The sequence below is a fragment of the Saccopteryx leptura genome, chromosome 5 (genome assembly GCF_036850995.1).
Source record: "Saccopteryx leptura isolate mSacLep1 chromosome 5, mSacLep1_pri_phased_curated, whole genome shotgun sequence".
Taxonomy (NCBI): Eukaryota; Metazoa; Chordata; class Mammalia; order Chiroptera; family Emballonuridae; genus Saccopteryx; species Saccopteryx leptura.
In genome coordinates, this window is record NC_089507.1 from 143,746,041 (window position 1) to 143,770,995 (window position 24,955).

The 24,955-nt window shown below is 44.9% G+C and overlaps 1 protein-coding gene and 1 non-coding gene across 5 annotated transcripts in view; one reads left to right on the plus strand and one right to left on the minus strand.

Annotated features, from left to right (window-relative positions):
- Positions 1-1,206, plus strand: part of DYNC2I1 (dynein 2 intermediate chain 1) — a 60,071-nt gene extending 58,865 nt beyond the window's left edge. For all 4 annotated transcript variants that reach the window (XM_066385765.1, XM_066385766.1, XM_066385764.1 and 1 more), the window contains one exon: positions 887-1,206. In XM_066385765.1, coding sequence (XP_066241862.1) covers positions 887-1,061 — 175 coding nt within the window. In that variant the 3' untranslated portion in view covers positions 1,062-1,206. The remainder of the gene's footprint in view (positions 1-886) is intronic.
- Positions 1,207-5,337: 4,131 nt separating this feature from the next.
- Positions 5,338-5,501, minus strand: LOC136407180 (U1 spliceosomal RNA). The gene has a single exon (XR_010751789.1). It is a non-coding gene; the product is annotated as a U1 spliceosomal RNA (small nuclear RNA).
- Positions 5,502-24,955: the final 19,454 nt, after the last annotated feature.

Genomic DNA, 24,955 nt, shown 5'->3' on the forward strand with positions numbered 1-24,955 from the left:
TAAGTTAAAATTATAATAACAAGCCTACTTGCTGTGGCCTGGATGGTCAGCAGCAGAGCAGAGGGTGGAAACCAGTGTCCAGCCCCATGTTGTCTGTTTTCTACACGCTTTGCTTGGATCCTGTTCAGTTCACAAATCCAAAGCACCTTTTAAATTGGCCATGGTAATACTGACTGGTGTTTCTGCACCAGTTTTGATGGTTTTTTACATCTACAGAGTTTAGTGACAGGATGTGTTCTCCTTGTGCTCCAAGCGTGAGTCCCGATCCCCTTGCCTCCCCTTTCTGAAGTGTGGCAGTCAGACTCTACCTGCATTTACACTGTATCTGAATGGCAGTGTTAAGTACCTGGGTCCTGGTGAAAATTCTCACAACTTGTAACTTTTCAAGATTTGCTCATTTGTGGTCTCAGGAGGGCTGAAGTCTCACCTGCCCCTCCCCCACAATGCTGTGAGTTCCCCCAGCCAGGGCCCAGGCTGTAGGACCAGACTGCCTCAGCAGGGCCTGGACAGGGAAATGGGAACGGTGAGGGGACACAGCACAGTCAGGCTGTAAGGTGGCGCTCCAGGTTTCTCATGGGGCAGGTGTGGCACTCAGGGCACTGGGCTGGCCTGCAGATCCAAATCTGTGAGTGGCCTGTCTGGGAAGCCCATCCTTCATCCTTATCAGAGACAGTCACAAGCGGTCAGTCCAGCAGACCTCTAATTCAGAAATGAGTTTCAAAACAGTTTGTACAGATTTTTATGCATTTATTTCTATTCTGACTTCCATCTTGACTTCCTGAAATGAATATTATTGTAGAATAATGTATATACTTAGTACTTGTTCCATGGAAGGTGGGTCATTTGAGAGTCTCACCATCAGCCAGCATGTCCTTCTCGCTTTCAGGCTGGTGACCATGATGGTCGTGGGTGAACCAGAGAAGACCAGCGGCAGCTTCCTGGTCCTGGTACTGGCCAGAGCCTCTGGCTGTGTGGACATCCAGTACTTGAAGAAGGAGTGGGCAACCCCAGTGGAAGACGAGCAGAGGAGGCTGCAGCTGCTTCTGCAGGAAGCACTTTAGGGGGACAAACAGCTGGGCGTCGAGGGGAAGACACACTGTGAGGGATGTCATCACAGAATGGGGCTGGCACACCGTTTGCATGTGTATTGTGTAGATAGGATACATATATTCTGTACATACTCTATTTTACAGTGTCATGTCAATATTCCCAGTAAATAAATCACTGTTTTTGAATGAAAACAACATTTTTATTTATTTGTTTGTTTGTTTATTTTTTAACAGAGACAGAGAGTCAGAGAGAGAGATAGGGACAGACAGACAGGAACGGAGAGATGAGAAGCATCAATCATTAGTTTTTCATTGTGACACCTTAGTTGTTCATTGATTGATTTCTCCTATGTGCCTTGACCGTGGGCCTTCAGCAGACGGAGTAACCCCTTGCTCAAGCCAGCAACCCTGGGTCCAAGCTGGTGAGCTTTGCTCAAACCAGATGAGCCTGCGCTCAAGCTGGCGACCTTGGGGTCTCGAACCTGGGTCCTCTGCATCACAGTCTGATGCTCTATCCACTGCGCCACCGCCTGGTCAGGCAAAATAACATTTTTAGTGTATCCTGAACTGCAAAGGAAATACAATCACATCCACTGCACTCTTTTCTGAGAATATTTCTTATTTTTAGAACAGCTTTAAAATATTATCCATTTATTTATTACTAGATTTTAAAGCCTGACCAGGCGGTGGTGCAGTGGATAGAGAGTCGGACTGGGATGCAGAGGACCCAGGTTCGAGACCTCAAGGTTGCCAGCTTGAGCACAGGTTCATCTGGTTTGAGCAAAGCTCACCAGCTTGGACCCAGGGTTGCTAGCTTGAGCAAGGGGTTACTCCGTCTGCTGAAGGCCCACGGTCAAGGTACATATGAGAAAGCAATCAATGAACAACTAAGGTGTCGCAACAAAAAACTGATGATTGATGCTTCTCATCTCTCTCTGTTCCTGTCTGTCTGTCCCTATCTATCCCTCTCTCTTTCTCTGTAAAAAAAAAAAAAAAACACCATGAAAATGTATTTTAGTGAACCGCTCTCTTAGTCATGCCTGAAATCACATACAGACACGACTCATTTAGAACAGAGGCTTTTACCTGCCTGTTGGTCATTGAACGCAAGCACCTGCTGCAGTGCCTGGTACACAGTAGATGCTCAACTGGTATTTGTTAAACAGTGACTTGAATTGGCTCATGTTAATCCTGCACCTTTATTAATGTTCATGATCGCATCACAAAAGAGAAGTGAGGGCCCTGGCCGGTTGGCTCAGCGGTGGAGCATCGGCCTGGTGTGCGGGGGACCTGGGTTTGATTCCCGGCCAGGGCACACAGGAGAGGCGCCCATTTGCTTCTCCACCCCCCCCCCTCCTCTCTGTCTCTCTCTTCTCCTCCCGTAGCCGAGGCTCCATGGGAGCAGGGATGGCCCGGGCGCTGGGGATGGCTCCTTGGCCTCTGCCCCAGGCGCTGGAGTGGCTCTGGTTGCGGCGGAGCGACACCCCGGAGGGGCAGGGCGTTGCCCCCTGGTGGGCGTGCTGGGTGGGTCCCGGTCGGGCGCGTGCGGGAGTCTGGCTGTCTCTCCCCGTTTCCAGCTTCGGAAAAATACAAAAAGAAAAAAAAAAAAAGAAGCAATTATGAGTTGATGCTTCCTGCTCCTCCCCCCTTCTCTTTCTTCTCTTTCCTCTCTAAAAAAAAAAAAAAAAAAGGGAGAGAGAGAAGTGAGTGCACTTGTCTCCGTGAGCCTGTGGGTCAGCCTTGCTCTTTTCTCTCACTTGTCACCAGCTCAATAATTGATCTAGATCTAGAATGTTTTCAAGTAGACATTAGTTGTAGGTGTTTCACTTCTGATTCCACTATAGTTAAGTTGGGGTTATATTTGTCCCTCTTTTTCTTTGCATGTCTCTGGGTGACGCCTGTGAAGTCTCAGGCATTGTTCACCACGGGTCCACTGCGTGTCCTCCAATTAGGCTCATTTGTTACTGGGAGGGAATTTGCTTGGGCGTCAGCCCCTGAAACTGCTCAGACATGTAGGTGTTCAGTCTTAGCAAGCCACCTGAGCGACGCCCAGGCCACAGTGACAGCAAGACTGCCTGCAGCGACTCATCTGACACCAGTGTGTCCTCGGTTCTGGTTACAGATGGGGGCCCATGTGACATGCAGGTGGGCTACAACCATTCTCTTCCGAGGTGCCAGGTAGGTGTGCAGCAGGAAGGTGTGGTGAGTGAGGAGTCCTGTGGAGGGCCAGCGGCCCACATGGCTCCCCAAATCTTGCCTTTGAGGTGACAGCTTTCTTTGTGCTAAAATTTCAAGTGCATTTCGTGACACACTGCCAAGTAGACCTGAGCCAGGAGCATTGTTCCTGTATAGTTAGCCCACTCTCCCTGCTCGGCCCCACCCACAGGGCCTTCAGCCATGAGCCCTGTTCCTCCGCAGTGTTGGTGACAGGCTGTCTTCAGAAATTAGTGAGATAGGAAACGGAAAAGTGCAACATTTCTCACAGATTAGGACACCAAACCCAGCACAGGGAGGTTCCTTGCAAAGGCACATCTGTGTCCACTCTGTGGCTTTCCCTGTGAGTTTCCTGTGAGTCGCACAGGTATGTTGGGTCTGTGAACCCTGCAGGACGTCCCCACCCAGGAGTCCCGAGGGCTGCACACAGGTGTTTGCACCTAAAAAACATGAAGCTTAGGAAATCCATTTTGAATTGGATTGTTGGGTTTTGTTGCTGGGTTGTGGAGGGTTCCTTATATAATACTGAGGCTTATGTTTATGGTCCCATAATTCTTTACAGCACTCGGCACTGAAGAGCTGGTCCTAGTCCCTAGCAAGGGTAGATACCCCATTTCATGGCTTAGCCACATTTCTCAGTTCATTAACTTGAATTCATCTTTTAAAATGACAGAAAATTTATTTTGCTTTTTATAACAGAAGGATAAAAAAACTTCAGTGAAATCTCTGGCTTTTGTGTTTCCAGGGCCAAGCATTATTCTGGAGTAAACTGTGAAAACCCCGAGAAAACCCTGGATGTACCGAGGTCCGCTTTGGAAGGCTGGTCCCTGTGTGAGGGCAGAATAATGGTGTCGTAAATGGCAACATTGTGTTATCTAATTCAGTCCTGTAAATATTTGCTGGAAGCCAGGAAAACCCCACAGCAATGAGGATGCCTGATGTTCATCACAGTGGCAGCCATTTACTCAGGAGGTCCGCAGCAAAGGGGCAATGTTTGGACTTGCTCTCAGGACAGTGGCTGGCAAGGAAAGCAGCAGGCAAGCTGTCCGTGAAACCCCAAGGCCGCAAGCCGCCTGCGCTGGGTCTCCCACATTGCGAGGGGTGAGTGTCTGTAAAGGTCCCCTTCACCATCATATCTTGGCCCCTTCTGCTGTCACACTGGCCTCATGGACTATGTTCTTTGGGGTTACCCGAGACATGGTCAGTCTCCAGAGGGGCAGCAGGGAACCCATTCTCCCCACTGCCTCTGCCTCTCCTCCGTCCGGGTGCAGATGTGCATCCACATCCTGCTCAGGCTCCCAACCGCCGGGAGGAGAGGAACCTGGGGGCCTCAGAACCAGCCCATTGGCCTCGTTTGGTTCTAGAGAACTGGAAGTTCACAGATGATGGGGTTCTGGGATGAGTTTTGTGTGGCTGCCCTGGGTGACCCGGGCCTCACACGTCTCTGCTGCCTTCCTGCCTCTGTCAGAAGAGACCCAACAGAAGCCAGCACCGGTTCCCCTGGTGACACTTGGGGGGCCCACCTCAGTCCCTGTGAGCAGCCCTGTGGCTTTCAGACCAAACGTTGCATTCGTTTTTCTAAAAAGGGCAGCTGGGTGCCAAACAACAGAAAGAGCAGTTATAATTGGTTCAACTGTCTGTCGCCTTCTCACTCACTAGTCCCCAGCTGATGCTGCAGAAGTTCATGCAGATGCAAAGCATGGTAAGTTTTTCACCAAGAGCTTCATTCTGGCACTGGTACACTCCTCATCCCAGTTCTAAGAGAAAGCATAGACCTGAGAAAAGACAAAGCAAAGACATAAAGGGGCGCAAAGAAGGAGCACGTGTGAGTGTGAGCTAACGGGCCAGAGCACTCTGGCATCTGTGAGTCAGGGTCAGGTTCAGGCCTGGCAGGGGCACAGAGACATACACTGTGCCTTCAGCTGTCGTCTCTGCATTCCCCCCCCCCCCCCCCCAGCCAAGGAAGACACGGGCTCACTGGTAAGCACCATGGCATTTCTCATCCACACCTATCCTGGACACCCAGGCATCCTCTGTGATGTATTTCCCTCCTTGGTGGTAATTTTTTTTTTTTTTAATTTGAGCACGAATGCAGTCCCCCACTACCACAAATTATGCAGTCGAGTTTCCCACATTTAGGGAAATCGCAGGGGTCAGCACATCCGGAGTGCAATGGATAAGCCTCGCCCTGGGAAAACCACCTTCGTGATCATGGTATCTCCCCTGCCAGGTAAGTATCTTGGTGGTAATTTTAACAGTTTCTTCAGGATGCAAATGTTGCAGGGAGGGGCACAAGTACAGTCAGCCCCGGACAGAAGGTGAGTTTGTTTAGAAAACTGCAAATGACCAGCCCCACTGAGAACAGCTCCTGGCTCCAAGGCACAAAGCAGCTCTTGAAGACACAGGAGGTTCCTGGTCCCCTGGAAGCTGGCATGCAGTCAGGACTGTACTGGCCCATCTGTTCATTAGGCAGCACTCAGATTCATATGTCCTTGAAAAGGAAGCCTGGATTTTAATTACTCAGAAAATGTATTCACACGGATGCCCAGGCAGCTGGAACCTCAGTGTGCTCCTCTAATTAAAAGTTAATGTTACAGGTTTAATTAAGGGTTCATAATGAACATGCCATTAGAAATGCTCTTGCGGTGATTGGGGGCCCAGTGCACTCTGCCTTTCCCTCTGGGAGACGGGAAGTGGGTTGCTCAGAGTTCAGGGCCACGTCTGATGCTTTTTCATTTGCCAGCCCACTGCTCCCGTGCCTCAGAAAGGGCACCTTCCTATATATTCAACAAGTATGTGTTGAGTTTTCTCAAGAAGAAATAGAATTTGCCTGACCTGTGGTGGCGCAGTGGATAAAAGCGTTGACCTGGAAACACTGAGGTCGCCAGTTCGAGGCCCTGGACCTGCCTGGTCAAGGCATATATGGGAGTTGATGCTTCCTGCTCCTCCCCTCTTCTCTCTCTCCTCTCTAAAATGAATAAATAAATTTAAAAAAAAAGAAATAGAATTATACTTGAGCAATGGTCTTTGTGACATGGTGTGATGAGGCTTACACTCTGGATGGCAGTCAGAACTGACGGCTGGATATATTCTGACGGATTGTTTGCATCGTGATTGGGAAGGAGACCTCACCTTGGGAATAAAAAGTGACTCAGAAGGTACACAACTGACTATGAATCTGATTTGGTCACTTCGTGAGCCTGGTAAGAGCAAAGAATGAGAACTTTGACTCCGAATTCAAATGGAAACCTCAAGTCTGAGAGCTGCCACTCCTCCCCTTCCGTCATGCCTCCCCCCCCCACAGGGCTGGCCCTGTGCTCAGGAAGATGCCCCGGGGAGAACAGTGTGTCAGAGGCTGCAGGTTTTTCTTAGACTCATCCAGATGACCAGCATTTCCCCTCACCTCTCATTTATAATGTCTCACATTTGCAGGTTGTCTGTAAGAGGTGTGCAGTCCCTGGCCTTGCCATCAGCAGTGACCCTGATGAGCTCTCGCTGGGGCCCTGTTCTCAGGGGCTTTGTGACCAAAAAAAAAACTCTTTCCCTGCATTTTGCTTGGTTCTGATGAAAAATTTAAGCCCTAAAACTCTGCTTTCTGCTAATAACAGGACAAATTCCCCAGATATTTCAAAGCGCAGTCAGAAAAGTGCTTATTGCCTGCTAGTCCGAGATTGTTTCCCAATATAAACATGAGAAAAAAATTCTTTGACCTGGCCCCCAGAGCAAGTAGGTTAGCTGACTGGTGGCTAGCTGATCAGGTTTGGAGGCTGCCCTCTGCATCTGACCACTTATGTGGAAGTACCCTGGGTCTCCTGATATGTCTGTGCATGGTGCTGTGTGCATTGCATCGTGAGGTACAAAGTCTGCCTTCAGGAGTTTGTGATCCATTTCCAGGTAAAAATTTTAACTCCATCTCTGGATCAAGGCCATGCACCATGTAGGTGCTTGTTGACATGTTGGGGGGCATTGTTTCTGCACTGTGGAAACCACCGTGGAATTAAACACTGAGCTCCCCCCATCTCAGTCTGCTTGGGCTGCTTTAACAAAATATAGACTGTGGGCTTATAACCACTAGTAATTTACTGCTCACAGTTCTGGAGGCTGGAGATGAGGGTGCCACCTGGTCAGGGTCTGGCTGCAGACTTCTTACTGTGTCCCCACATGGTGGAAAGAGCCAGTTGGCCCTGGGTTTCCTTTCACAGAGCACTGATCCCATTTGTGGGGCCACCACCCTCCTGACCTTATCACCTCCCAAAGGCCCCACCTCAGAAACTTATTACTTTGGAGATTACAGTGTCAGCACATGCAGTTTGGGGGCACATATTCAGTCCCTGCACACCCTCCCACATGTACACAATCATCCCCGATTCTGCACCCGGAGCGGAAAGCTTGCGTTTCGCTGTCTCCGAGCCTTTGATAACGGTTCCAAATGCAGCTGGCATAGACACAATGTAGACAGGAAATTTCCCATGTACTCCTGAAGAGTTTTGGGATTTGAATTTAAACTTGGACCTACATCCCTACTACATCAAAATAAATTCAGTGTTGACCAAATGTCTAAGTATAAAGAGAAATAATTAGTAGAAGAAAGCATTTTTTTGTATATGGTAAAATCATTTTTAAGAATGGCAGACACTCTGAAGCTCATAGAAGTTGAATAAACTGACTGATGAAAATACAGAACTCTACACAACAAAAATGCCACAAATAAAATAAAAATACAAAGCATTAGATGGAAGATATTTGCTATATGTAAGATAAACGTGGCCCTGGCAAGTTGGCTCACTGGATAGAGTGTTGGCCTGATGTATGGACGTCCTGGGTTCAATTCCCGGTGAGGGCACACATGAGAAGCAATCATCTGCTTTTCCCTCCTCCCTTTCTCTCCCTCTACCCCTTCTGCAGCCAGTGGATCAGTTGGTGTGAGCATAGCCCTCAGCACTGAGGATAGTTCAGTCAGCCTCAGGTACTAAAAATAGCTTGGTACCCAAGCATTGGCCCTAGATGGGGTTGCTGGGTGAATCAGGGTGCATGTGGGAGTCTTCCTCACTATCTCCCCTCCTCTCACCTAAAAAAATTTAAAAATAGATAAAAGGTTTTGGTTTTTTTTTAATATAAAGAGTACTTTCAGGTCTGTAAGAAAATGAACAAGCTACTCTAAAATCAGCAAAAACATTGGAAAGACATTCAGGAAAAGAATTGATGTTAGAATTTCAGGGATGTTTGTCAAAAGAATGCTCCCTAATTGGAGAGAAAGAAAAGTAATCTGTGTTTGCAGATGGCATGATCCTATATGTAGAAAAACCAAAGACTCCACAAAAAAATTGTTAGAACTAATAAATTCTGTAAGGTTGCAGGATTAAAAAAACAAGAATCAGCTGCACTTCCATATACTAACAATGAATCATTTGAAGAGGAAATTAAGAAAATCTCATTTACAATAGCATCAAAAACAATAAAATGTTTAAGAATTAATTTAAACAAAGAGGTAAAAGACCTGTACACTGAAAAGTACAAAACATTAATGAATTAAAAGAGATCAAGTGCCTGACCTGTGGTGGCACAGTGGATAAAAGTGTCGACCTGGAACATTGAGGTCACCGTTTCAAAACCCTGGGCTTGCCTGGTCAAAGCACATATGGGAGTTGATGCTTCCTGCTCCTCCCCCCTTCTCTCCCTCTCTCCCTCTCTCTCTCTCCTCTCTCTCTCTCTCTCCTTTCTAAAAATAAATAGATAAAATTAAAAAAAAAGAAAATTTATCCCTACATTAAAAAAAAAAAATGGATAAATAACTAAAAAAAAAAAAAAAAAAAAAGATCCAAGTAACTAGAACAACATCCCATGTTCATGGATTGAAAAACTTATTAAAATGTCCACACTGCCCAAAGTCATCAACAGAGTCATGCAACCCTATCAAAATCCCAATGGCACTTTTATAAAATTAGGAGAAGCAATTCTAAAAGCCATATGGGAACCACAAAAGACCCCAACTGACTTAAGTGATCTGGAGAAAAACGACAAAGCTAGAGGCATTCCATGTCTTGATTTTATTACAGCCCTGCTGGGTAGCTCAGGTGATTAGAGTGTTGTTCCTCTACATCAAGATTGAGGGTTTGATCCCCAGTCAGGGCACATACAAGAATCAACCAATGAATTCATAAAAAGAGGAACTACAAATAGATGTTTTTCTCTCTCTAAAAGCATCAAAATTTTCTTTTTTTAATTTTATTTAATTTTATTTATTATTATTATTATTTTTTTTTTCATTTTTCCGAAGCTGGAAACGGGGAGGCAGTCAGACAGACTCCTGCATGCGCCCGACCGGGATTCACCCGGCATGCCCACCAGGGGGCGATGCTCTGCCCCTCTGGGGCATCGCTCTGTTACATCCAGAGCCATTGTAGCCCCTGAGGCAGAGGCCACAGAGCCATCCTCATTGCCCGGGAAAACTTTGCTCCAATGGAGCCTTGGCTGCGGGAGGGGAAGAGAGAGAGAGAGGAAGGAGAGGGGGAGGGGTGGAGAAACAGATGGGTGCCTCTCCTGTGTGCCCTGGCCGGGAATCAAACCCGGGACTCCTGCACGCCAGGCTGACGCTCTACCACTGAGCCAACCGGCCAGGGCCTTATTATTATTTTTTTTACAGAGACAGAGAGAGAGAGTCAGAGTGAGGGATAGACAGGGACAGACAGACAGGAACGAAGAAATGAGAAGCATCAATCATTAGTTTTTCATTGAGCATTGCAACACCTTACTTGTTCATTGACTGCTTTCTCACATGTGCCTTGACTGTGGGCCTTCAGCAGACTGAGTAACCCCTTGCTTGAGCCAGCGACCTTGGGTCCAAGCTCGTGAGCTATTGCTCAAACCAGATGAGCCCACGATCAAGCTGGTGACCTCAGGGTCTTGAACCTGGGTCCTCTTGCATCCCAGTCCGACGTTGTATCCACTGCGCCACTGCCTGGTCAGGCAACAGTCAAATTTTTTTTAAAAGGATGTTACAAAGCTACAGCAATGGACAAGAGTTGGTTGAATAAGCTTACAATATGCATGGAAGATGCCCTTTGTTGGGAAGGAAGTTAGCTGTTCCAATGCATGTGTCACCCAAGTGTGTAATGTGATTGCCATGCTGTTTTCTCTGTGCCCCAAATCCTCTCATGGCTTGACTGGGGGACTGCTAATCTGGATTTCCAAGAGTTTACATGTTTGTGAGTTCTTACAGCCTCTTGCAGAAGATGTAAAATGGAAGCACAGGGTGATAAATCCTCTTTTTTATAGCCAAGCCAATATTTAAGGGCTGCCCACAGCCAGATGCTAGTCAAAGGAAGCACATTCCTCCCATGAGAGGAACTGGTGGGCCCTGAGAGGGTCCCTGGTGTCCACACAGCCCCCTATGGGCCACCCACATCCAGGAGGCTCTTCATGCTCCCAGACTGCCACTATGGGCTTCTCAAGGCTTGTGTTTCACGAGGGTTTGGGGCTCAGAATGGATCATGTCTACCTGTCTCTAGATCTATGAAAGGCCTCCATGTTCTAGAACAAGAGAATTCACTGGGACCAATGTGGTAGGGAAGGGACACCTGGGTGAGTACCAGGTGGTCAGATTCCCATCCTTACATCCCTGTTCAGTGTCTGTAGGAATAGCTGCTATTTTAAATGATCATTATTATTTTATATAGTCTTCCATAAATCAATAGACTTGATATTTTCATTAACAGTAATACAGTCTACTGAAGAAACAAATGCTACTGATTAATATCTTACAACCTGTACAAACCTGCAACTTACATAAACCCTTAATTTTTATTTTATTTTATTTTTTTTTACAGAGACAGAGAGAGGGATAGACAGGGACAGACAGACAGGAACAAAGAGAGATGAGAAGCATCAATCATTAGTTTTTCGTTGCGCATTGCGATACCTTAGTTGTTTATTGACTGCTTTCTCATATGTGCCTTGACTGCAGGCCTTCAGCAGACCAAGTAACCCCTTGCTTGAGCCAGCGACCTTGGGTCCAAGCTGGTGAGCTTTTGCTCAAACCAGATCATTTTTTTACATTGGCATTTAATTTTTAAAAGAAAAATTTATTTTTTAGATGATCTCTGAAGTTCAGACTTGCTGCTGGCAGGGTTTTAAAAAATAACTTTATGTTATTGAAACTTTCCATTTTCTGCATTTGTGGTTGGCTTGTATTTTCACTTGAAAAAAATTAATTAGAGTCCCTAGGTAACAACATCAGAGTTTTATGGGTTTTTATTTTTTTTATTTTTTTTATTTTTTAGAGACAGAGAGTGAGTCAGAGAGAGGGATAGACAGGGACAGACAGACAGGAACGGAGAGAGATGAGAAGCATCAATCATTAGTTTTTCATTGCGTGTTGAATGCACCTTAGTTGTTCATTGATTGCTTTCTTATATGTGCCTTGACCACGGGCCTTCAGCAGACTGAGAAACCCCTTGCTGGAGCCAGCGACCTTGGGTTTAAGCTGGTGGGCTTTTTCCTCAAACCAGATGAGCCCGCACTCAAGCTGGCAACCTCGGGGTCCCGAACCCGGGTCCTCTGCATCCCAGTCCGAAGCTCTATCCACAGCGCCACTGCCTTGTCAGGCGAGTTTTATGTTTTCTGAATATTTCTATCTCTTCTTGCCTTCACACAGGAAGAAGAATTTGGCTGGTTTAAGTCCGGATATATTTTTGAGAGAAACTTGAAAACAGCTTGATTTTTTAGCCTTTTTTGTAAATTGTTTTAATGCTTTCCAAGTTATTTTAATTACAAAAAGAGTCAAGATATAATTTAAAGGAGTGATTGAAGTTTACTTACCATTGCCAGGTATACTTCCCATGTATTTTTTATCTGAGTGTCAGAAAAGTCAATTGATGGCAGTTCGAATTAGGCTAAGGAGATTTAACTGTAAGAAAGTATACAAAATTAATATACTTACACCCCTGCTCCCTTAGAACAAGAAAGCTATGTGGGTAAAACATTACATTGTTGCCTGACTTGTGGTGGCACAGTGGATAAAGCATCGACCTGGAAATGCTGAGGTCGCCGGTTCGAAACCCTGGGCTTGCCTGGTCAAGGCACATAAGGCACATAAGGGAGTTGATGCTTCCAGCTCCTCCCCACCTTCTCTCTCTGTCTCTCTCTCCTCTCTCTCTCCCTTCTCTCTCCTCTCTAAAATGAATAAATAAAATTAAAACAAAACAAAATAAAACAAAAAAAACCATTACATTGTTATGGACTAAATGTGAGTAATTATTGATCAGAACCCAAATTGATTATAAATTTAAAGAGCCTTGATTAGCCAGCCTATGACTGCTAACTGAGAAACAGCTAAAAACCCTGAGCCTAGGGAGAGAGCAGTATTTAAGGGGATAAACCACAAAGTCATTGCTACTATGCACAACATTCTTGACATTTTGGTAGAAAGCATTCTTTGTTCTAAAGCTGATTACAGTTCTTCCTGTAATTGCTGCAAGGCTAAAGCATAAAACTATATCCTGCTTCTGTAGGCACAATTTAAGTCAAGATATATAACTAGTTGGGCTTGTAAAAATTTTTCACTCTATGCTACTGCCACAGGCAAGCTCCATTTAATGTTTAACTTCCTTGTACAGACTATTGGGGATCTTCTACTCTAAGCAGCTACCAAAAGTAAGTTTAAAGTTCCTCTTTATGTCCAACTCTCTATACACAATACTGAGGTCCCATATACAACACTAGGCCCCTATCACATTCCCCACTGGTTTTATATCCTGAGTCAAATCCTTGACTCATTTTAACGAGGTGCATGAGGCTGTTGAGTAGGAAGGGGCCTAAAGTTAAGGCTAGTATTAGTGATCTGCAGATCCTGTAAATAGTAACATCATTCTAAAACATGCAACAGAAAGGGTGATGCCTTTTGTTCATATTTAACAGGTAGACTTGATATTTTCATTAACAGTAATACAGTCTACTGAAGAAACAAATGTTACTGATTAATTTCTTACAACCTGTACAAACCTGCAACTTACATAAACCCTTAATTTTTATTTTATTTTATTTATTTATTTTTTACAGAGACAGAGAGAGTCAGAGAGAGGGATAGACAGGGACAGACAGGAACAGAAAGAGATGAGAAGCATCAATCATTAGTTTTTCTTTGCGCATTGTGACACCTTAGTTGTTCATTGACTGCTTTCTCATATGTGCCTTGACCGTGGGCCTTCAGCAGACCAAGTAACCCTTTGCCAGCGACCTTGGGCCCAAGCTGGTGAGCTTTTGCTCAAATAAGATGAACCCGCTCTCAAGCTGGTGACCTCGGGGTCTCGAACCTGGGTCCTCGTCATCCCAGTCAACACTCTATCCACCACCTGGTCAAGCACATAAGCCCTTAATTTTTATGAACTTTCTTATCTATTCAAAAATAACTGGCTTTCATAACAACTTACTTTTTTCCTTTTTCTTTCAAAAGTATTTCCATACCTTTTACCTTTTATTATCAAAACTATACAATTCCTTTCTAGTCAGAACTCTTAATTTTAAAAATCTTAACCTTTAGTGACAACCAAGCTGGCAATAAGTAATTTTTCTTTAAAGAGTACTTCCTTTTGGAAATGTCCTCCCTCTAAGTAGCTAGCATTCATAGGTTAAGTATTAGCACATATATGTTTTTCATTTATCTTGTAGCTTTCCTTCTAGCAAAGGGACTTACATCTCCCTTCTGTATGACTCAAAGCAGTACATGCACCAACCCTTAAGACAACTTGTTCTGACTTTCCTTTTACCTCAATTTCCCTCCCTCCCCAAAATCCAATTAAAAGGAGGTCCTCAGTGAGTTTCCTCAGGCATTAGCTGTGCATAGACCAGCCAGCTTCCAGCTTCTGGCTGGAGCAGGGCATGCTATCCTTCTCAGGGTCAACTTACAAGGGTTGGTGGGATCAGTCTCCACTGTCCATGAGGGTGTCCCCACTGGGACTGCAGGCTTCAACCAGCTGTAGTGGATCCAGGCAGGTATGCCTTCTACCTTGGCAGCAGTGGGAGTGGTCAGGATCACGATGTGTGGACCTATCCATGTGGGAGTTAGTCCTTGGATGGCGTACTTCTTTACCCAGACTGAGTCCCCAGGCTGGAAGGGATGTACCAGATCTCCTGGCAGTGTTGGAATCACCTCTCGGACAGTCTTTTGGACAGCCTGCTGAGTAATCTGTAGACCCTGTAAGTACTTAAGGAAGGAGTGGTAACTTAAGTCAGCTTTTATTTCTTCTCTGAATTTTGGTAGTAAGGGAGGGGGTCTCCCAACATTATTTCAAAAGGAGTGAATCCTTCCCTGTAGGGGGTGCACCTTGCCCTAAGGAGGGCTAAGGGGAGTAAGGTGGGCCACTTTTCACCAGTTTCAAAACAAATTTGGTTAAAGTTTCCTTTAATATCCGATTCATGCCTTCTACCTGCCCTGAACTTAGGGGCCTATAGGCACAATGTAATTTCCAATTAATATTGAGTTCCTTTCCTACTAGCTGTGAGATCTTGGATACAAATGCAGGTCTATCATTAGACCCAATATTAATGGGCAAGCTAAATCTGGGAATAATTTCATACAACAATTTCTTAACAACTGTTATTGTGGTACATTTCTAGTAGGAAAAGCTTCTACCTATCCTAGAAAGGTGTCAATTACTTTAGTAAAATCTATTTCTAAATGTTCACCTGGGAAACTTTCTCTCTTTCTGTTTCTCTTTATAATTTCTTTTTCTTTCTTTTTTTTTTTTTATAGAGATAGAGAGAGAGTCAGAAAGAGGGATAGACAGACACAGACAGACAGGAACGGAGAGATGAGAAGCATCAATCGTTAGTTTTTTGTTGCGCATTGCGACACCTTAGTTGTTCATTGATCACTTTCTCATATGTGTCTTGACCACAGGCCTTCAGCAAACCGAGTAACCCCTTGCTGGAGCTATTGCTCAAAACAGACAAGCCCGCATTCAAGCTGGCGACCTCAGGGTCTCGAACCTGGGTCCTCTGCATCCCAGTTTGATGCTCTATCCACTGTGCCACTGCCTGGTCAGGCTCTTCATAATTTCTTTACTTTGCTTAGTATTTATCTGGGCACAGACTAAACACGCAGACATTATGCCTTCTGTAGTAGATTCTAAGTCTGGCTTTTCTAATTATTTCTTCTTATTCTCAGTCTCCCTTTCCTGCTGGCAAAATCTTTTTCTAATTGGTCGCAAAAATCCTTTGGCAAAAAGGGTTCTAGTAAAGTTACTAAAATTTCTTAAAAACCTCACTGGTGTTAGGACTACCTTATTGGTAGTATCATCTGCTGCTTGGTTTTTCTTGAGTTTTTAGGGAGTCCCCCTCTTTTGGTGCTCTGGACAGTGGATGATGGCCACTATTTCAGGGGAGCAGTCTCCTGCATTGTTGGGGTGAGGGTTTGAGCCTCACCTTTGTTAGTTCCTAAGCCTTCTCCTGATGGCCCCTCTTTGACTGTGCCTGTCTTAGATTGTTCCTGCATTCAGGAATCTTACCCATCTTTGGCTAACCAGCCATCTTAGGGGCCAAACAGAGTTATGTGAGTGAGGGAGGAGCAATGTCCCTTCCGAAATGCTTATTTTTTTTAGGAGTTTATGTTTCTACCCTTTTTAAAAAAACTTATAATACATTTTCTTTCTAATTTCTAGAGCTGAATACTATGTAAAAGCTAATTGACTGCCTTAGTATCTTCTGGCTCCTAGGTGCATAGACTCTGTAAGCTTTCTATAGTCTAAGAAAGTTGCAGGGGTCTTCTGAGGATCCTGAATAACTTCTGACACCTTAGACAACTTTATGGTTCTTTTTCTTAGTATCTTCCCTGATCCTGGCTAACAGAAACTGGTGGGAAGTGTCCAAACTTTCCTCACTTGCTTGAGTGCTAGGGTCCTGCTTAGGCCAGGCAACCAGAAACATTTTCTTGAGGTGGTCTCGGTTGTCCTAAGTGGGGCAGCGTATGTACAGTATAGATTCTAACAGTCCTGTTAGGGCTTGAGACTTCCCTGAGAAAGGAGATTCTGAGCCTTCTAATTCTATAGGTCACTTGGGAAAAAGGATTTAAACTATTTCCTATTACATCTATGCCTCAAATTCTAAAGATTTAGTTAAAAGCACCAACTGAAATGACCAATATTTCATAAAATAAATCTTATATTCTACTTAATTATAAATCCATTTTACATTATAAGAAAACATACCTTATTTATGCTGTAATTTTATGCACCCTAACAGATAATGTCTAAAAGCTCAAGAGTAGCAGATTTCTGTTCACATCTTTTAGCCCTTTTAATCTGGGCACAAAACTTAAATGTTTTCTGTGGACAAGGCCCACCAGGGGTGAGGACGATGGAGACACAGAGACCCAACTCCGGAGACCAGGTTCAGTGACACAGATCTGCTTTATTCAGGAAGTAAGCTAGTTTATATACACAGGTTCAGCCTATAGGGTTTTACAGTGTGTTCTTCAAAGCCAATGGCTAAAAAGGTCAGAGAGCTGCCTGGTTGGTGCTGAGTCACTTCCTTACAGCGGGTGAGCTCCCTCCTGGGTGTGCCTAGGAGGGTTTCAGGTGCTGGAGTGTTCTCACAGCATTGCATCAGCCACAGCTGCTAGAAATGTGCTCTGTGCTCTACCTACATTTCCCTCTTCTCTTTTAATTAGGGCCAGTTGGACTTGATGAATGACAGCTTGCTCTCATTGTCTCTACAGGCAGGATAATGCCAGGGTGGGGAAAAGCAGCCCAGATGTGGGTATCCACCCACGTCTGGGAGTTAGTGGTTAGAGTACCAGGGCTTGGGGGCCCATCAGGGGCCATTCTCTGGTCTTGCTCCGATAAAGCTTTCATATTCCCCCAGGTGATGGGGTGCACACGTTGGCCACAAGGCCTTCTTCTGGAGCCTCACCATTTCTTGGGTTAGGGGGTTCGTCGGAGGGGTCATCTTGGAACACCAGGACTAGCCTTATGTTTCATCCTGGGATCCAAATTGGCTGAGGGCTGTTTTCTGGAAAGACACAAGCATAACCTCTCCCTTGTGTTAGAAGGGGGTGTGGACCCCACCACTGTTTGTGGTTGGGTCCATCCAGTGTACCAACGTTAAAGGGATTTGGGAGTGGCACCTTCCACTTCTTCGGCTGGCGGAGCCGATGGCGCAGTTCGCAATTTGGTTGGTTTTGTTTTTGTGCACTCAGCCGTGAGTGTGTTAAACTCAGAGGCTAAGCCATTTTCGTCCTCAGTGGAGGGGGGTGAATAGGGAGGTAGGGGCTCCTCAGGGAGAGGAGTAGCCTGTAATATTTTTGGAACAGGGGGAGTGTCCTCGGTGGGAGATGGCTAGTAGGGCAGGAGTGAGACCAAGTTGGAAGGTTTGCCCTTTGTGTACTTCCGCTGAACAGGTGTGCCGGAGAGCTCGGGCCCAAGTTTCAGGGTCCCAAAGAGGTGCATCCTGAAGCCAAGGGTTGAAAACTGAGAGGATTTCCTAATAGGTACAAAATTCTTTTTACTAACTTTAACTCGCCTACTCTGCGATAGGGCATGGAGAAGGTTTCCCATTGCAGAGTGTCACTCACCTGTCCCTTGGATGCTGGTTGGGTCCCTGTCTGGGCACCAGTTGTGGACAAGGCCCACCAGGGGTGAGGATGACAGAGATGCAGAGACCTGACTCCGGAGACCAGGTTCAGTGACACAGATCTGCTTTATTCGGGAAGCAAGCTAGCTTATATACACAGGGTCAGCCTATAGGGTTTTACAGTGTGTTCTTCAAAGCCAATGGCTAAAAAGGTCAGAGAGCTGCCTGGTTGGTGCTGAGTCACTTCCTTACAGCGGGCGAGCTCCTTCCTGGGTGTGCCTAGGAGGGTTTCAGGTGCTGGAGTGTTCTCACAGCATTGCGTCAGCCATAGCTGCTAGGAATGCGCTCTGCGCTCTACCTACAGTTTTCTGTTACTACAATTAGTTATCTATTTTCTATTTTCTCCTTTCCACCTATTATGTTGAGAATTCTACTGTTAAGCCAATCAATAGTAATATTTGTCACTCTGGGTTTGGTGACCTAACATTGAACAATATTGAATCATTACATTAATAATCATTACATATCCCCTAATATTTAAACCAAGATTTCAACATCACAGGGCTATGAAATAGCAAATAAAAAGAATTAACAAAAGATTCTTGAAACAACATACACATTTCTAACACAGAAAATATTTTTTTCCACAACAATGGATCCTTGGTACAAGAAGGAAGTCTTTGTATTTGGCAGACTATACAATTTTATATGCCTCATCATTAGTACAAATTTAGTACAACTTACAATAAGAGGATTGTAAACTACTACCCCCAATGAACCACTGATTTACTCAAAAAAATAAGGAATGGTAAAAATGCACTCACTATTTTGTAATTAGCCAGCTGGCAAAGAGATGCTAACCATCTTTTTGACCCACAGTGCTTTACACTATTAAGTCAATATAAGGGTCAGGGTGCCTGGGATTCCTGTTGTCTAAGGAGGAGCAGGTGCTGTGCTGGGAGCTACAAAAGGAGTCGCCACTTGGCACTGCTCCTTGGAGAATAAGTGAGCGCAGCGGGGACCTGACCACTATGGAGGCAGCACTATCCCTGTTGCAGCTATCCCCCACCCCTTTTTTTTTTTCTTTTTGAAAATATGGCTTCCTTCTCTGCCTCTTCTCTAGCAGACATTAGCAAAACAATAGCCCCTTCCAAGCAGTAATGTAATACAGTCTGCCACTTGCAATCAACTGCCTTGTTCTGAGTGGCTGCCCAGCCCTATTTCTTTTTTTAAATTTTTTTCTTTTTATTTTAGATTTTATTTATTCATTATAGAGAGGGGAGAGAGAGAGAGAGAGAAGGGGGAGGAGCAAGAAGCATCAACTCCCATATGTGCCTTGACCAGGCAAGCCCAAGGTTTTGAACTGGCAACCTAAACGTTTCCAGGTTGACGCTTTATCCACTGCGCCACCACAGGTCAGGCCCCAGCGCTATTTCTAATAATAAAAGTAGCAGACTAAAAAACACAAATTTTACAAACTCATTTTCCCAACAGTGGGTTATTCTAGTTCAGACAAGGCCCTCAATTTCCCGGGGGGCATAGTAACCCTGTAATCCTGCCCTTTCTTACAATTTTTTTTTAAGTTTCCTCCCGCCCTCTTATTTTTTTTTTAATTTTTCTTTTATTAATTTTTAGAGAGGGGAGAGTGAGAGAGAGAGAGAGAGAGAGAAGGGGGAGGGAGGAGCAGGAAGCATCAACTCCCATATGTGCCTTCAGGCAAGCCCAGGGTTTTGAACCAGCGACCTCAGCGTTTCAGGTTGACGCTTTATCCACTGCACCACCACAGGTCAGGCCCACAATTCTTTTTTTTTTTTTTTAGAAATTTTATTTTTTTTGTGACAGAGAGAGGGACAGACAGACAGAAAGGGAGAGGGATGAGAAGCATCAGTTCTTCATTGTGGCACCTTAGTTGTTCATTGATTGTTTTCTCATATGTGCCTTGACCAGGGGGATATAGCAGACCGAGTGACCATTTGCTTGAGCCAGTGACCTTGGGTCCAAGCTGGTGAGCCTTTGTTCGTCAAATAAGTTTGTAAATATGATATATATGTTTGCTCGCTTGTGACTTATATTGGGTGTGGGGGACAGGCTATAAGCAGGCCAGGTCGTTGTAGCCTAAGGTTTGGTTTTAGGACTAAGCTTTTCCCCACACCCTTGACTGATTGTATGATCTGGGTGGTGCACTCTCATGAGGAATCCAATTATGCCTTGGATAAGTGACTTTGTATCAGAGACTTCCTTGTTTGTATATTGGATTAAGGGATTTTGGTTTTCTACACTATAAAGTGGGACAGACCAGGAGCTGGGGCACACAGTTCCTGCTATCACGATTGCAGGGGCTTCCCTGATCCCTTGCCCTTCATGGGAAGAGCTGGTTTTCTGCTTTTCCCTTGTCTTCTTTTGTGGTCTGCCTGTCTTGGTGAGACACCAATAAATAGGATGGCCCACCATCCTCCAACTCCGCCGTTTCTTTACCATCTGCCCAAATCCAATGGGGACCTGCATGGGTCAGGCGGCTGCTTTGATAGTGACAGCCATGGCTCCTGGCCTTACAGCCTTGTTCAAACCAAGTGAGTCCACGCTCAAGCTGGCGACCTTGGGGTCTCAAACCTGGGTCCTCTATGTCCCAGTCCGATGCTCTATCTACTGCACCACTGCCTGGTCAGGCCCTTTCTTGACCATCATGGCTAAAGCAGTGGCTTTCCCCTGTGAACCTCATGCCTCCCAATCAGATGACAATTATGCCACACAAAGGAATTGGCCCTGTGGGAGAGAGTCAGAACCCTCTCCTAGTGTCAGTCTTGTTCATTCTGCACTCATTCTCTTTCCCACAACTTCTCACACACCAGTGGAGGGTGACAAGTCACTACTCCTAACCTATGGAAAGCCTATGTGAATTTCCTGTCTTAGGGAGTGGAAGAGGAGAAATAGCCGGAGGGTCTGTCCCTGATAATCCCACCCACATAATCCTATCACTCATGATCCCATCACGCATTCTCCTTCCTGGAGCTGCAATTCATTTCAAGGAACTGATAACCAGCAGTGTCCACACCCATGGTTTATTTTCCAAACATTTCCATTTGGCCCTGTTCTCTTTTCTTGCTCTAAGATTCTTCTAAAGAAAATTTCTAAGCTTTTATATTTTCCTTCTTAATACTATTCCTACCCTGTATCTTCCAAATGGGTAAAACTTCTTTGTGTCAGTAGCTGGATATCTGAAACTAGTTTCAACACTATACTTCCTCCAGCACTCTCTTAGGTCTTTAGTTAGTTTTTATAATTTGTGGGCTTTTTTATAAATTTCCCTTCACCTTTGCCCTCTAGTTTTAAGCCAGAAATTTCCAATTGAAATCTCCTCTTTAAGGCTAAGTGCCTCACACAGAGGAGAGATAGGAGCTAACAGAAAAAGCAATTTCCTCTGGGGAAAAGTCGGACTGAGAGCCCTGAAACTAGAGGTCTTGGATCCAAAAAATTAGACCTAACATGTCTGAGAAAGGTGGCTCAAACCAGAAAATGTCATGAGACATTACTCTGATGAACACAGAGAGACTTCAGAACAGACAGAAAGCTATAATTCAGCAAAACAAAAGATTGGCCCAACTTACCTCTGGAAGTCAGAATTTGAATTCCCCGAATTCTCTGCCGAATTGTCAGACTTTTAGGGCTTGGTGGTGTCTGCCGAGAAGTTGTCCAAGACCCACAGGAAAACTGGGCCCTGTAATGTCTCAGGGGGTACCTATCCTAGAGATTCAATGGGGTCAGGCAACTCTCCAGAGAGACCACCCAGTCTGGTGTTTCAACACAGTACCTAAAATTTAAAATACTCTAATAGGGCACAAGACGAACACGATGACTGACACGTTTCTGAATGATTAAACATGAAATGACAAACATACAAAAGACAACTCTGGAACACAAAACAACTACAAACTAAACCAGAAATCACTGGCTACCGTCCGTCATGGTCCGGGATCGAGTCTTGGAAGTAATGCTGCATCCAGCCTTCCAAAGACTCCCAACAGGGCACCCCAGTAACCAAACAAATCTTACCCGTAAGTACAGATTCAAATGGCTCCAAGTCAAATTGCAGGAACTTTGAGTTGGAAACTTTCTGCTACTTTGTCTTCTGGGGCTGAGGAATGTCTTCTCAGAGATCTGCCCCTAGGAGTGGGGTAGCGGGGGTCCCTCTGGGCTCTGACCCAAATGCCAGGAAGGCCTGGCTTATCTCGGTGGGATCTCCAAATGTATGGACCGAACGCGAATAATTATTGATCAGAACCCAAATTGATTATAAATTTAAAGAGCCTTGATTAGCCAGCCTACGACTGCTAACTGAGAAACAGCTAACAGCCCTGAGCCTAGGGAGAGAGCAGTATTTAAGGGGACAAACCACAAAGTCATTGCTATTACAACAGCTATTGTTGGACGGATAAAATGTATTATGCTCACTTTGTTAAAGATAACACGAGGAGGCAGTCGCCCAGGTGATATTAATGTGTGTTGGGGTGGGCTAGGGGCAAGCAGAATCCTTGTAGCCTTGGTTTTGGGATTAAGCCTGTCCCACCCTTTTTGGTGTGAGGTGGTACAATCCTATCATGCCTCAGAGAAGTGACTTTGTATTAGAGACTTCCCTGTTATGTATATTGGATTAAGGGTTTGGATTTCTACACTATAAAATGGGGACGGAACAAGAGTTTGGGCTCTTGGTTCTTGAGGTTAGCATGAGAGAGCAGAGAGAGTAGAGCCAGCAGCTAAAGGAGGCCACGTGGAGGAGGCCAGGAGAAGCAGCCAAGATGGCGGAGTGCTGAGTGAGATGCCAGTTTGTGTAGAGTTTGTATCTGGGATAAGGAAGGAGATGGGGAACTGAGGAGAAGAAGGCTGGTGAGCTAGAAACCTTTGATTCTAGGAAACTCGGATAAGTTAGTGGCTTTGTGAGCGCTGAATGAGTGGGTTTTGGAGCCCAGTGTGTATTTTTACTTGCCCGCCGGGTGCAAGGTAGGATTAAAGGCTATGGCCCATCAGTTTTTGGCTCTGCTGTTTCTTTTCTTTACCAACTGTCCGAATCCAATGCGAACCTGCATGGGCTGGGCTGCTCTGATGGTGGCCCTGGCCTTGACTACTGGCTTTACAGCTATGCACAACATTCTTGACATTTTGGTAGAAAGCATTTTTGTTCTAAAGCTGATTACAGTTCTTCCTGTAATTGCTGCAAGGTTAAGGCATAAAACTATATTCTGCTTCTGTAGGCACGATTTAAGTCAAGATATCTAACTATCAATAGTTGGGCTTGTAAAAATTATTCACTCTAAAAAAAATAATAATAATAAAAATTTTTTACTCTAAGCCAGTGGTCCCCAACCTTTTTTGGGCCACGGACCGGTTTAATGTCAGAAAATATTTTCATGGACCGGCCTTTAGGGTGGGACAGATAAATGTATCACGTGACCGAGACAAGCATCAAGAGTGAGTCTTAGACGGATATAACAGAGGAAATCTGGTCATTTTTTAAAAATAAAACATCATTCAGACTTAAATATAAATAAAATGGAAATAATGTAAGCTATTTATTCTTTCTCTGCAGACCGGTACCAAATGGCCCACGGACTGGTACCGGTCTGTGGCCCAGGGATTGGGGACCACTGCTCTCTAAGTTACTGCCACAGGCAAGCTCCATATAATGTTTAACTTCCTTGTACAGACTATTGGGGATTTTCTACTCTAAGCAGCTACAAAAAGCAAGTTTTGTTATAAAATACTGCACCCCAGATTCTGAAAGGCACGGTACTTCAGTTCATCAAGTCCACATAGAGACACCTATTAGATCCACCGGGTACGAGAACAAATGTTGGAGACTTTCAGGAGCTTAGATTGTACTTTATTGGCCAAGTTTAACCTGCGCAGGGGCGAACTCCCCAGTGTCCTGAGACACCATACTCACAGGGAGATGCAAATGGAAGTCGCCCCTGGTGCTTACAGCCAGGTCCTTATATATCCTAAGTAAGCAAGCATTATACAGAAGCAGATGTGGCAGTTAACTATTCGCTAAGGGGTCTGCACGCAGCATAGCAACAGGGGCTGGGTTTAGCTTAGTGGTGAATTTCAAACATAAACTTCTGATAAGGGTCTCTGACCAACGGAATGCAAATGTTTTTCCTCCTTTGTGCTGATCTTCTTTGTTCTCAGCCTCAGAGGGGCTCTATCAGCACCTCCCTGTTCTGGCTCCTTCAATAATTACTTCTGGCAGTCTCAGCACCCCTTTCTGGATCTAACAAAACCCAGTCCAGATAAATTTTGAAGAGTTTTATTAAAGGAGGGGATTTATTAATATGCCAGCCGCATATGGCTGACACAGGGCATCAGGCCCAAATCATGCAGCCCCCAAAATAGTTCAGGGACTGCTTATATATTCTTGATCACACACGGGCAGGGGAGAGCATGACATTATGGCACAAGTATTAACAAGATTATAACATTTGTCTAGGGGATATACAGAAACATTAAGACTCTCAAGGTGGCCTGACCTGTGGTGGCGCAGTGGATAAAGCGTCGACCTGGAAATGCTGAGGTCACCAGTTTGAAACCCTGAGCTTGCCTGGTCAAGGCACATATGGGAGTTGATGCTTCCTGCTCCTCCCCCCTTCTCTCTCTCCTCTCTCTCCCCCCCTCCTTTCTAAAATGAATAAAAAAAAAAAGACTCTCAAGGTAACACAATCAAAGACATTTACAAATCTTTCAGGTTTCCTCTTCCCTCACTAGCCTAGAGGTACTTTACTCTCAAGATTCCAGGAAAGGGAGGAACTATAATCAATGCAAGGTAGTATATAAATTCTGTCTCCTATTGAAAGAGAAGTTTCTCAGTTAACCTTAATTCTTTCAGAGCATTTAAAACCAATGACCCTAGTGTCCTTGTAAGTCAGGAGACTCTTACATTTCTTTTCCTCCATTTTCCAAGGAAAGGACAGGAATGCCTGACCTTTTCCTCCTAGAATAGCAATATTAATTTGCAGCTTTTTGGTACCTTATAACATTCCCCACTGGCTTTATGTCCCAAGTCAAATCTTTGACTTAATTTACTAAAATGCATGAGGCTGTGGTGTAGGGATATTAACTTATAACATGTAATAGAT